The following is a 12,531-nucleotide window of genomic DNA, read 5'->3' on the forward strand; positions in this document are numbered from 1 at the left end:
AAAACAGAGAGACAGGCAGAGAGACAGCAGGGGAAACAGAGAGACAGGCAGGCAGAGAGACAGCAGGGGAAACAGAGAGACAGGCAGAGAGACAGCAGCGGAAAACAGAGAGACAGACAGGCAGAGAGACAGCAGGGGAAAACAGAGAGACAGGCAGGCAGAGAGACAGCAGGGGAAACAGAGAGACAGGCAGAGAGACAGCAGGGGAAAGCAGAGAGACAGACAGGCAGAGAGACAGCAGGGGAAAACAGAGAGGCAGGCAGAGAGACAGCAGGGGAAAACAGAGAGACAGGCAGAGAGACAGCAGGGGAAAACAGAGAGACAGGCAGAGAGACAGCAGGGGAAAACAGAGAGACAGGCAGGCAGAGAGACAGCAGGGGAAACAGAGAGACAGGCAGAGAGACAGCAGGGGAAAACAGAGAGACAGGAAGGCAGAGAGACAGCAGGGGAAAGCAGAGAGACAGGCAGAGAGACAGCAGGGGAAAATAGAGAGACAGGCAGGCAGAGAGACATCAGGGGAAAACAGAGAGACAGGCAGAGAGACAGCAGGGGAAAACAGAGAGACAGGCAGAGAGACAGCAGGGGAAAACAGAGAGACAGGCAGAGAGACAGCAAGCAGAATGATTACTGGGAGAACAGACAACATAGGTTACTGGACAGTAAACACAGACATGGACCCTGGCACTTATTTAGAATAGTAATAGAATAAACTTTAATTGTCATTGTACAGTAAAACCATACAACGCAATTTGTTTGTGCAGCCTCTAAAACAATACTCACATTTATAAGCACACTCATACAATAAAAAAAATAAAAATAATAAAATCCCTATCTAAAAAATACAGCTGTGCTGACGGGGGGGGTAAAGGGGCATGATTATTCAGTTCTGTGATAGCACTGGGGAAACTGTTCTGTAACCTTGAGGTGCGTGCTCCCAGAGCCTGACACCGCCTGCCAGATGGAAGCAGGGAGAAGAGATGGTTTGAGGGGTGCGTCTCATCCTGCAGAATATTATGCGCTCGGCGTAGGCAGCGGATCTTAAAGATGTCGTCCAGTGGATGCAATGGAAGTCCGATGATTTTTGAGGCAGATCTTATAATTCAATTGAGGGATTTCCTGTCCTTCTTCGTGCAGTTGGCATACCATGCAGTCATACAGTATGTTAGAACACTCTCGATGGAACATTGATAGAAGATCTTAAGCAGCTCAGCAGACAGGTTGCTCCTTTTGAGTATTCCTAAAAAGTAGAGCCACTGTTGCGCCTTTTTGACCATGGAGATTGTATTTATCTCCCATTTTAGGTCCTCTGAGATCATAATCCCCAAGAATTTAAAACAGGAGACCTTTTCCACTTCCTCGCCATTCATGATGAGGGGTTGAGGGTCCTCCTTACACCTTCTGAAGTCAACTATGATCTCCTGTGTTTTCTTGACATTCAAGGTCAGATTGTTGTCTTTGCACCATCCCGTCAGTCTGTCAACTTCATCTCTGTAGGCGTTCTCATCGTTCGAGATTTCTCCCACCACAGTTGTGTCATCTGCAAATTTTATCATTGTATTCAAGGGATGGGTAGAATTGCAGTCATACGTGTAGATAGAATAGAGCAACGGGCTCAACACGCAGTCTTGCGGTGCTCCAGTGCTGAGGGACAGGCTCGAGGATAGATGTGGGCCCATTCTCACTGTCTGTGGGCGATCTGTCAGGAAATCCTTAATCCACATGCACAGGCTGCTGCTGAGACCCAAGTCAAGAAGTTTGGTGACCAGTTGGTTAGGAATGATGGTGTTAAACGCTGAGCTATAGTCTCTGAAGAGAAGTTCCAGGAAAAACGCTTAAAATAACAGACCCAAAATAAATCAGTAATATCTCCTCAACCATTTGGCCTAGATGCATAATTCTGGTCTCCTTTAAAAGTTCAGAAGCTAAGCTTTTTAGGATTTAAAATCCATTGTACATTAACATAATTATTTTAACATTACAGACTACATGTAGATGAAATACAGAAAAAAAATATTTTCATCCTCGCCTAGTAAAAAAAGCTATATTTTAATGCAATAAACCATCGAAACCTTCATAAGGTAGATTATAATGCACCTGAATATCTTCTAATACACCTGGAATACAACTGTAACTGTAAATTTGATGAAAAGAAACAGTTATTAGACAATCTTTCAAAAATATACCAGACGAATGTCCATGATTTGGGCACATTTACTGTTTATACGTATGTTCACTGTTATTGGTAGTTATCTTCAAAACATTATTTCTCTCCATACAACCACATTCCAAATAACATAAAGCTTCCAAAACATTGAAATATTGATAAAAACAGTCAATATATATGACCAAAAGCACTCCCATGCAAGTGGGCTCTTTCTCTTCATATTGATATCCTGGGTGTCTGTGTAGCTCCTACGGGTCGCCAGCAGAGGCCGATAAAGTCTGCCTTCGCCAAAGCAAACTCTTGGTCTCTACTTCAATCTGACCACAGAAAGGAAACTTATCAAGCCGACCTTACCAAGATGGCGGCCCACCAGACAGTCTCTGTTGACACAAAGGATAGCGAACATCGATTACGTCCCCTATATCGGGTCAGTCCGTTACCAACAGAACTAAAATGCAGAACTAAACCCATGATACATGAAAGGAAACACAGAATAAAACACCAACAATACAGATAGGCTACAAACAAACCCCGAGACAACAGACAGAGACTAACAGGTCACAAAAAGGCCAAGAATCAAACAACAAAAACACAGAGGCCAACTACAACAATACAAACAGGCAAACCAAATAATAAGCTTAATGAGGACAGAATAGACTAAAGCAGAATGATCAAAATCACATTAATTACGATGGTACAGAGGGGGTGGCAGTAGCGCAATGGATAAGACACATACTTTTGTGTGAGAGACACGGGTTCAATCCCCCACTGTGACCCATCCACCATTGTGTCCCTGAGCAAGACACTTAACCCCTTAGATAAAAGCGTCAGCTAAATGACTAAATGTAATGTAATGTAATGTAATGTACAGAGACTAATACATCAGACAGGAACAGAACTCAACAACAACTAAGGCAGGCACCGAAATATCAGCAGGACAGGTCAGACCAGAAAAACCACCAACCAGAAAGAAGACTGGATAGAAGACAACAGACAGGAGTGAAACACAACAGACTAAATAACAGATACTGAACTGACCAAATAGCAAAAAACTCACAGAGAGCTAAACTAAGATAAGAAAACCTTGATTTGTCCCACAGTGGGGAAATTGCGGAAAAAACTAAACAAGGCCGCATTGATACATACTTTGATAGCGGTGCTATCAGTCATGACAGCAACAGTTACTCACATAATCACTTCCTTTTTAGCGATTTGAGTGTCTTATTTATGATATAAATGTCTCATTCTAAGTTAATAAAAACACAATGGTTCATTATATAAGGTCTTTATAGATCACTGAAAACATAGTTATGGATCTCATATTGCATTTCTGTCTATAGATCCTCAGAATTATTACACAGTGACCTGATGAGAGTGTACTTCTCAGCTTGTGTGTAAGTATAACTGTGTTGTGACTGTTCCAGGAGGAGCACTGGCCTCTCTTTCTGTCAGTGGTGGTGGGACCCACCTTCATTCAGTTGATGCTGTTGCCATGGTTCCCAGAGAGCCCAAGGTACCTGCTGATTGAGAAGCGCAATGTCCACGCCACCATCACAGGTCAGTGTTGAAGCATGATGACTGGTGTCTGAATGACATGACCACCCATTAGCAGGGGGAAAATGATACACGCACACTACTGTTACCTTGGTCAGCTAGCAAGTGTTGAAGGAGACCTATTATGCATTTCCACATTTTATGCCTTATCTACAATGTTACAGTGATGGATGTTCATGTTAAACATGGCCAAAGCTTCAAATAATGAGGTAAAAGTGTTTAAAAGAAATCCCTATGAGCCAAAACCTCAGATTCTGTTCTGAACGCTCTGTTTTGAGCTGCTTATTCTACGAAAGGCTCCGTTCTACGACACACAGAGCCAGACGGAGCTGGTGTTCCATGTATGGTCATTTGCTCCGCACAGCAACGGACCATATATGCTCAGTCTGTCTGTACCGCTCAGCGACAACAACAGCTTGGTAACATGCTTCAGGTCTTGGCCAATCAGAAGACAGTGGGCTTAAAGAGACAGGAGCATCTACAGCTTGTTTCAGACAGAGGCTGAAATGAAGGCCTACATGAAGAGCCAGAAAATGATTTTTTTGAACTTTTAATCATGCAAAACTGCCATAAAGGAATCACAGAAGGACAATATAGTACTGAAAATGCAGTTTAATAGTTCTCCTTTAAGTCACAAAAAGTTCCTCAAATGTTGCTGTAATGACCTATGTTTCAGATGTGATGTTGTATGATGAGCTGTAACCATGCTGCTTCCCGTCCCCTGTCTCTCAGCCCTGAAGTGGTACCGAGCCAAGTGTAACATCCAGGCTGAGATTGAAGAGATGCAGGAGGAGCAGCGCTCCCTGTCGTCAGTAGAGACGCTATCAGTATGGAAGCTGTTGGTGGATGACACCGTCCGCTGGCAGGTGCTGAGTGTGGTGGTCATCAACATCGGCATGCAGCTGTCTGGCATCGATGCTGTAAGGAAACTGAGTAATGTATACGCAGAAGAAAAGGGGGTTGGCATGTCTTTTTTGATACTATCACTTGTATTTAGTTGTAAGTCCAGAATTTCCTCATTTTCACCATAGTTTAAGCTGCTTCCCCAAGTAGGAAATGTGTCCAAGCATACATCAAGCATGAGCAATACACATCGAGCAGTGTCTCAGTTCGGCACGGCTGAAACAAATAAAATACAGAAGATTAGCAAATGCATGCTATATGGAATACTATGAAGTGAAAATGACATTAAAGCTGCATTAACTGATTTTTGATCACATGAGGCAGTGGAACATGGTGAGAGAACACAGCACCTTTCACTCCTACTAGCGCAACACAAATGCTGCTGATGCCAGATTAATTGATTCATGAAATTATCATTGTCAGAAAAATTAACATTTAATTCCCTGTTCACTTTTTAACCGTAATTTGATATTTGGGGGCTTGGGGGAGTTCAAGTGTAGTCACCAGTCATTGGTGTCAAGTTGCATATCTGTTTGATTTTGTCATGCCAAGTCACTAGATTCATGACTTAGGTCAAACTCGACTCTAACACAACTATTAATGTTACATTTTGTCACCTGTAGTTACACTGACATTTCCCTAAAAGGGGCTCAACATACTAAAATTGTATCAAGTTCTGTTATTGTCCAGAGGGCATTCCAAGGTTTAGCAGGTGTTTGCTTAAAATGGTATCAACAAACAGATTCCGTCTCTATTTCCTCTATTTGTGCTTGCTTACCATCAGCTGTTGGCTGCCAAATGGTGTCTGGTAAATGGAGTCTTTAGGCTACAGTGAGGAGCAGCACAGACTGGCACATCAGAAGGTTTTTTTCAGCACTGGCTCGTTTCACTTGAGCTTTTTGTAATTGCAAATCGTTGTCCGTTTGCTTTTTCACTCTTTGTCCAGCTCGACCTCGCCGCCTGTTTCTACGGCTCCCTCATCTGATTGATCTAGCTTATTAGACAAAAACACTGGGATGCAAATATGCCTAAATGATCCCTCATTGTTTTATAAGGCTCGCGTGGTCCTGTGAATAAAGCCAAAAGCTGGTGTCATCATTTTTCTGCCGATACGATTAGCTAAATTCTCCCTCTGAATTATGCCCTGGAGATTCATTAATTATTCAAATGATCACCGGGGCGCCCGGGCCAGAAAGTGCACACTATAAGCACTGGAGCTGAACTCATTAGCACGCCTTTCTCCAGGCTGTATTTTTAGCTGCTAATTAGCTGTGCCTAAACAAAGTGGAGCACTGCTGAAACATGCACATACTGAGAGCCGCACTGAGGATGAGGAGGATTATGGTGATATAGCTGGTGGTGGTGGTGATGATCAAGATGACAAAACTAGAATGAGAAGGATAATCAATTAAAATGAAAATGAATCAATCAGTATAATCAACAATGATGATGACAGTGATGAGGATGAAGGGCATGTTGTGACCATAATAATAAAGATGACAGTGATAACAGATGAAGACTTTATTGGTGATGATGATGATGACATAAGGAAGACAGCATAACTTGAGAGAATGAGAATGGTCATGCACGTGAGTATTAATAATTATAATAATATAATGATGATCACGATGACCAGGAGGGTGCTTTTGTGAGCGTGATGACGAAGATAGCTGTGATGATCAGAAATGGTGATGACAGAGACGATTATTGTGCTTGCCACAACAATAATGAAGATGGCAGTGTTTGAGGTGATGGCGGTTTCGTTTGATGGTGAGATGACATGACCACAATCATTCCTGATAATGGTAATGATGATGGTCAAGATAATAATAATGGTAAGAGTGACGACAATGATGAAGGTAATGATGACAAACAATAATTGTGATTATGATGATGATGTTTTTGAGTACACTGATTTGATGATGATGATAGTAATGGCGACTGTGGTGTGGCAAATGCTGGAGGTGATATTTAAGTGCATGTGACAGTTGGCAAGCCTTGGCACAGTTCCTGGCACACCACAGGACTGCGTGTGTGTGTGTGTGTGTGTGTGTGTGTGTGTGTGTGTGTGTGTGTGAGCGTGTGCGCGTGCGCGTGTGCGTGTGTGTGTGTGTGTGTATGTGTGTGTGTTTGTGTTAATGCCAGCCATGTGGGTTTGTTTGCTTATATACCTGGTCCTCTAACTGTCACCGTCTGCTGTCTCCAGTTAATACACCTGCTCTCCCTAAAGCCTCAAATTGAATCGAATTGAATGTGAGCAAATGTCTTGTGTCTCTTTGTGGCAATGCCGTACCACCTGTGCAGCTCACAAGTCCCGAATGTCTGCTTCCCCATTTAGATTTTTACATCGTTGTTTTTTCTTCTTGTGGCATATGTCAGCCAAACTGTTCACATGTGACTGGCTAGCTACTGTGGGTAACTCTAGCTGTGTAGCATGCAGTGTGTCTCAATTCCATACATACTAATCTTGATAGTATGCTGTTGTAGCAGAAAATGAAAAAAGGCTAGCACCAATAGTCATCTGTCTACCTGTGACTTTGTGACACTGCTGCAAAATTCACATTTGAAGAAGCATTTAAGTTGACTTTATTGGTTGGGCTTTTCAGTGACACCCACTAGAGCAGCATGATGTCATCACTGAAGGCAGCAGCAGTTTGGAGGAAGTTCTAGTCCCTGCGTGCAGGATTTGAACATTTTTGAATTTGGTGACTCCTAGTGGTTAGGGAGTCTGGGACACTAAGATGGATTACCTGAAGGCAACAAGGAATTCAGATTTTTAAAGTAGTATTCATTGATTATTTTAGCCATGCAGTAATATCCATTTGGAGACAGATTTGCGAATAACATTATTGAATACACTCACACCACCACAATATTTTCCACTCTCACTTCTGTAGGCCTTTTGTTATGACATCATAAGTTCTGAACAAAATCTACAGCAGGGTGACACTGCTCAAAATGCTATCACCATAACACTTCCTACATCATTTGATTCCATAATCTGATTATTATTATTTTGTTATCATTTTATATGCCATTCCTGTTAAGCTGTCATGTTCAGTTTCATACAAACCCACATACGCAAAAACAAATAGTTAAATAATTAAAAGTGTTCATTAAACAGAACTTCCTTGGCTGGTGGACAGTGATTAAAGCTGCGACAGAATAGTTTAGGATTTGAGCGTGTCCTATATCTGCGCCCTAGTTTAAAATGACATGGGTGGCAGATAGCAACGCATGCCACTTTGATCACTGGGATGCCACTTGTAGATTTTGTCTAATGTTTTATTACTTAAACATGAGTATAACTAAATTTGTTTTACACATGCCTAAACTGGTTTAATCAGACTGATGTGTTAAAGAAAGATGCAGAGTTCTAAATTGGTGTGGGCACATGGCGCTGAACACAGCTCTGAAGTGGACAACTGTGATCTTCCTTTCAGAATAAAGGTTAAAAGGGATTCTTACCAGCTCTGTCATTCACAATGGTTAGTTGTCTAGTCCTTTACTCTCTTTACATTCTTTATTAATACATTCTTTGTCACCCAGTTATGACTTGATAGAGACAAACAAAGTACCGGTTAAGAACACAGAGTTTGCTTTTATATCAACAAGTGCTACTGCTCCAAAGCCCCCAGTATCTGTCCATCAGGAAACTGTAAATCACAGAGTTGAGGCAGAGCAGCCAGAAGACATCAGACGGAAAACCAGAAAATATTTACCTTTCCTTCATAACCGTAAAAGCACTTTCTGTGAGACACACTGAACAAGCTTCTCTAGCTTGATGGGATGACCGCTTGGTGTTGTGTTGGAACAAAAGGTTGGACGGTGGGGGCATGGCTGAGAGTGATGTATACAGTACGTGTTCAGTGGGCAGGGCCATCTACTTTGCTGAAGGGCTGGAGCTGAGGCAATTCTAGGATCAGACCTTTAAGGGTGCTCAGCCCCTAATGAGAATGTAGTGTGGTGTCAATAATAACGCGGACAATAATGCTGCGATGATGTGTTGAGAAGAAATCCGCTTGACACTGTTCTTGATCATAAAAGTTTATTACATCAAGGAGTTCAGCATCCATTACAAGCTCTGCAGCAGCTTGGAGAGTGACCCAGCCCGATGGCCACTCTGTCTCTCTGTACATCAAACACAGCTTATATAGGATATGTTTAGGTATCTGTTAGATACCATAGAAGGGTTCAATCCCTACATAAACACTAATCACTGCTCTCCCCTTAAAAGGTCACAAATCCTCTATCCAGCTGCTACAGTGCTATTCTAAACTGTTATGAGTCAAATGCACATATATTATACACCACAGTAGCATGCATACAATGCTTTGCAAAAGTGTTCACTAATTGGTGGAGAGAATAAGTAGGCCTGCTAGAGAGGAGCTGGTGCAGAGCGGAGCGGGTCAGTCAAGGGTGTCACTTTGTGTTGAAAAGTGGGGACAGATTAGAGGGGTGATGATACATTTGGGTCATGAGACGTGAAGATGCACGAGAACAAGACAAGAAGATTTTAGCACTATTTAGATTCAATATTTGATGCAGAAATATATGTGTGGGGGTCTGCCTCCCCCATAAGATTTTGAGCATTAAACTCGTAATTTCCTGTTTTCTGGAGACATTTTCTGCTCCAATTTATGGTGGAAATGTCTGTTTTTATATAAAACTATATTGCAGTGCATATTTTCTTATTGTGCAAATCAACCTTTCTCAAAGCATTTTCATTTGTTAGGTAACATTTCTTGGTGCAAGCTATTTTTCAGAACGTTTTTAACAGATGCTTTCAAAAAGTGATGGAGACAAAATCAGCCATTTGAAAATGTGGTGGGGACATGTCCCCAGCATCCCCAGTGTAAATGACCCCTACGGGATCAGTGGACCACTCAGGGTCAGACAGCAGTGTGGAGCTGTGTGCTGGTGTTCACTCCCTCAGAGGAGGGAGGCTGTTAAAGTGTTTCCCTAATTTAAGTGTTCAGTCTTGTGTTTTCAGTTAAATCTTGTTACAGGCTTGCTTTCGCTTTTAAGGAAGTAGTTTGCTGTTGCTGATTGAGTTTCATTTGTTAGTTTTTTCATTGTTAAAAATCTTTATGGTTATTTTGGTTGCACAGAATCTGTGGAGTATAAATTAGTTCTATTAGTAAAATATTCTAACATTAAATTAAAACTAATTCCATAGCCAGGCCTATTGTTAGCAGTGTTGGGCAGGAACTGTACTAATATTACTTTTCTCACTTTACATTTACTCATTTTCCCAGTAACTACAGTAACAGTAATATTATTGTAGTTACTAATCAAAGTAACGCTGCAGTACTGAGTTACTGAATGCACTATCCTTGGCGTGAATGCGCAACTGGGCAGCAGGTCAGCTGCACTGGACCTGATGTTATTCAATTCAGCTGTTAGTATAATGTTACTGTTTTACTTACATAATCTCAGCATATTCAATACATTTTCATATACTGTATAGTTTACCACTAGATTAGGCTTCTTATGAATAACATATTCCAGTTACCAGTGTTGGGAAGTAACTAATTACATGTAATTTAGTTACAGTACATAATTTAAATACAAATTAACTGTAACTAATATGTTACAGTTACTTCTGAAAATGTTTATGATAACATCGGGGGTTACATCTGAATGTTTTCTGTAAAAAGCTTGGATATGTTGAATAATATTAATTTTATTGCTTTGCATGTTTTTCGTGTGCACGATGTCTTTCTTTGCCAGTTCCAGCCATTGCTGTTCAGTAAAATTTTATGCTGTTCTCATGCTTTTATTGGTTCTCATTTCTGAATTTCCAACATCTGCCAGTTAAATTGCCTCTCAAACTGTCTTTGAAAATGGTTAACAGTTGAAAAACATTCCTTATTTGTCATTTAGAAAAGTAATCAAATATAAATAATACTTTGATAGAGTAATTGAAATAGTTAACCTAGGCTACTGTTACATTTTAAATAGGGTAACTTGTAATCGGTAATCTTTTACATTTCCAAAGTAACCTTCCCAACACTGCCCAGTGTTACAGCAGTTTAATTTTTGTGGAATGTTTCCATTTATAAAATCCATGTGCAAGAAAAACAGTCTACATTGGTCTCTATTTTATTAATGCTAAGTAAATACTTGTCAATAATCATAACCATTCATGCAGAACATTTACGGTAGGTAGTCTTTACTCGAACACTGTGCTTGTAAATTTTTTTCCCTCTTCCCATGTATTTATTTTTTGGGATATGTGCGAGTGAAATACTCTGTAGAGCCCTGCATCATCCATCCTGCAAACTGGTCCCCTCGTGCTGCTGTTCTTCTTGTTTTATTGGCGGATGCCGTTGACTTCCTGTCTTTGTTACTGCATCTGGCTTTACCGGATTGGAATGTAGTAAACATTTCAAATACGCCCAGCTTAAGTTACAGTGTACTACTACCCATGTCATGTGTACAGAACGTCAGAGTGCTAAAAGAGTTCACCATAATCAAAAACTACAATACAGTCCCATAAAATAGAGCAGTGTCTGTGTGTATGAGTTTGCACCATGTCTTCAACCTGAGCCTGAGTCTCCAAAGGGTCCCTGTGCTGTGGAAGACATCTTGCCTCGTGCCTGTGCCAAAGATGCAACGTCCTATGATTATGAAGACCCTGCAGAGACTGGTTCTGGATCAGCTGCGGCCCATGGTCAGCCCTCTTCTTGACCCCCTCCAGTTCGCCTACCAGCCCTGACTGGGAGTTGAGGACGCCATCATCTTCCTGCTCAACCGCATCCACGCCCACCCGGACAAGCCGGCGTGCACTGTGAGGGTCATGTTTTTTGACTTCTCTAGTGCTTTCAACACCATCCGGCCGGCCCTGCTGGGTGAGAAGCTGACAGCGATGCAGGTGGATGCCGGATGCTGGATGCTGGATTGTTGACTACTTGACTGGCAGACCACAGTATGCGCGCCTGCAACACTGTGTGTCAGCAACACCGGGGCCACGCAGAGGACGGTCCTCTCTCCCTTCTTCTTCACCATCTACACCACAGACTTCAACTACCACACAGAGTCCTGCCATCTTCAGAAGTTTACTGTGGTTGGATGTATCAGCAGGGTGATGAGGCTGAGTACAGAGCTGTGGTGGGGGACTTTGTCACATGGTGTGAGCAGAACCATCTGCAGCTCACCGTGACAAAGACTAAAGAGCTGGTTGTGGATCTGAGGAGAGCCAAGGCACCAGTGACCCCTGTTTCCATCCAGGGGGTCAGTGTGGACAATGTGGAGGATTATAAATACCCGGGAGTGCACATGGATAATAAACTGGACTGGGCCAAGAACACTCAAGCCCTCTACAGGGACGGCCAAAGCCATCTCTATTTTCTGAGGAGGCTGAGGTCCTTCAACATCTGCAGCACGAGGCTGAGGATGTTTTACGAGTCTGTGGTGTCCAGTGCTATCCTGTTTGCTGTTGCATGGGCATGGGAGGCAGCAGGCTGAGGGTAGCTAACGCTAACAGGCTCAACAAACTGATCTGCAAGGCCAGTGAGGTTGTGGGGGTGGAGCTGGACTCTCTGTGGGTGGTGTCAGAGAGGACGATGCTGTCCAAACTACATGTCATTTAGGACAATGTCTCCTACCCACTCCATGACTTGCTGCTCAAACACAGGAGCACTTCCAGTGCAAGACTCATTCCCCCAAAATGCACAACAGAGCGCCACAGGAAGTCATTCCTGGTTGTGGCCATCAAACTTTATAACTCCTCCCTTTAAATGTCTGACACACAGACACTTAGTTTTTAAAGAGGTGGTATTATGCTTATTTTCAGGTTCAAACTCTTAATTAGGGGTTGTACCAGAACAGGTTTACATGGTTTCATTTTCAAATAACACCATATTTTTCTCATACTGCACATTGCTGCAGCTCCTCTTTTCACCCTG

General features: G+C 42.2%; 1 protein-coding gene across 1 annotated transcript; it reads left to right on the forward strand.

Annotated features, from left to right (window-relative positions):
- The first annotated feature begins 2,522 nt into the window (after positions 1 to 2,522).
- On the forward strand, positions 2,523 to 5,606 carry LOC123984453 (solute carrier family 2, facilitated glucose transporter member 5-like). The gene is made up of 4 exons (XM_046071366.1): positions 2,523 to 2,591; positions 3,589 to 3,721; positions 4,451 to 4,638; positions 5,568 to 5,606. Exons 1-4 carry the CDS (start codon positions 2,523 to 2,525, stop codon positions 5,604 to 5,606), a joined length of 429 nt encoding a protein of 142 aa, XP_045927322.1.
- Positions 5,607 to 12,531: the final 6,925 nt, after the last annotated feature.

The sequence above is a fragment of the Micropterus dolomieu genome, linkage group LG15, assembly GCF_021292245.1.
Source record: "Micropterus dolomieu isolate WLL.071019.BEF.003 ecotype Adirondacks linkage group LG15, ASM2129224v1, whole genome shotgun sequence".
In the NCBI taxonomy this organism is placed as follows: Eukaryota; Metazoa; Chordata; class Actinopteri; order Centrarchiformes; family Centrarchidae; genus Micropterus; species Micropterus dolomieu.

What these genes read in the sequence shown, in the direction of transcription:
- LOC123984453 (XM_046071366.1), top strand. Translation starts at nt 2,523, where the DNA reads ATGGCGGCCCACCAGACAGTCTCTGTTGACACAAAGGATAGCGAACAT. An exon ending in GATTACGTCCCCTATATCGG is followed by an intron (nt 2,592 to 3,588) that starts GTCAGTCCGTTA and finishes TGACTGTTCCAG; the next exon opens with GAGGAGCACTGGCCTCTCTT. An exon ending in TGTCCACGCCACCATCACAG is followed by an intron (nt 3,722 to 4,450) that starts GTCAGTGTTGAA and finishes CCTGTCTCTCAG; the next exon opens with CCCTGAAGTGGTACCGAGCC.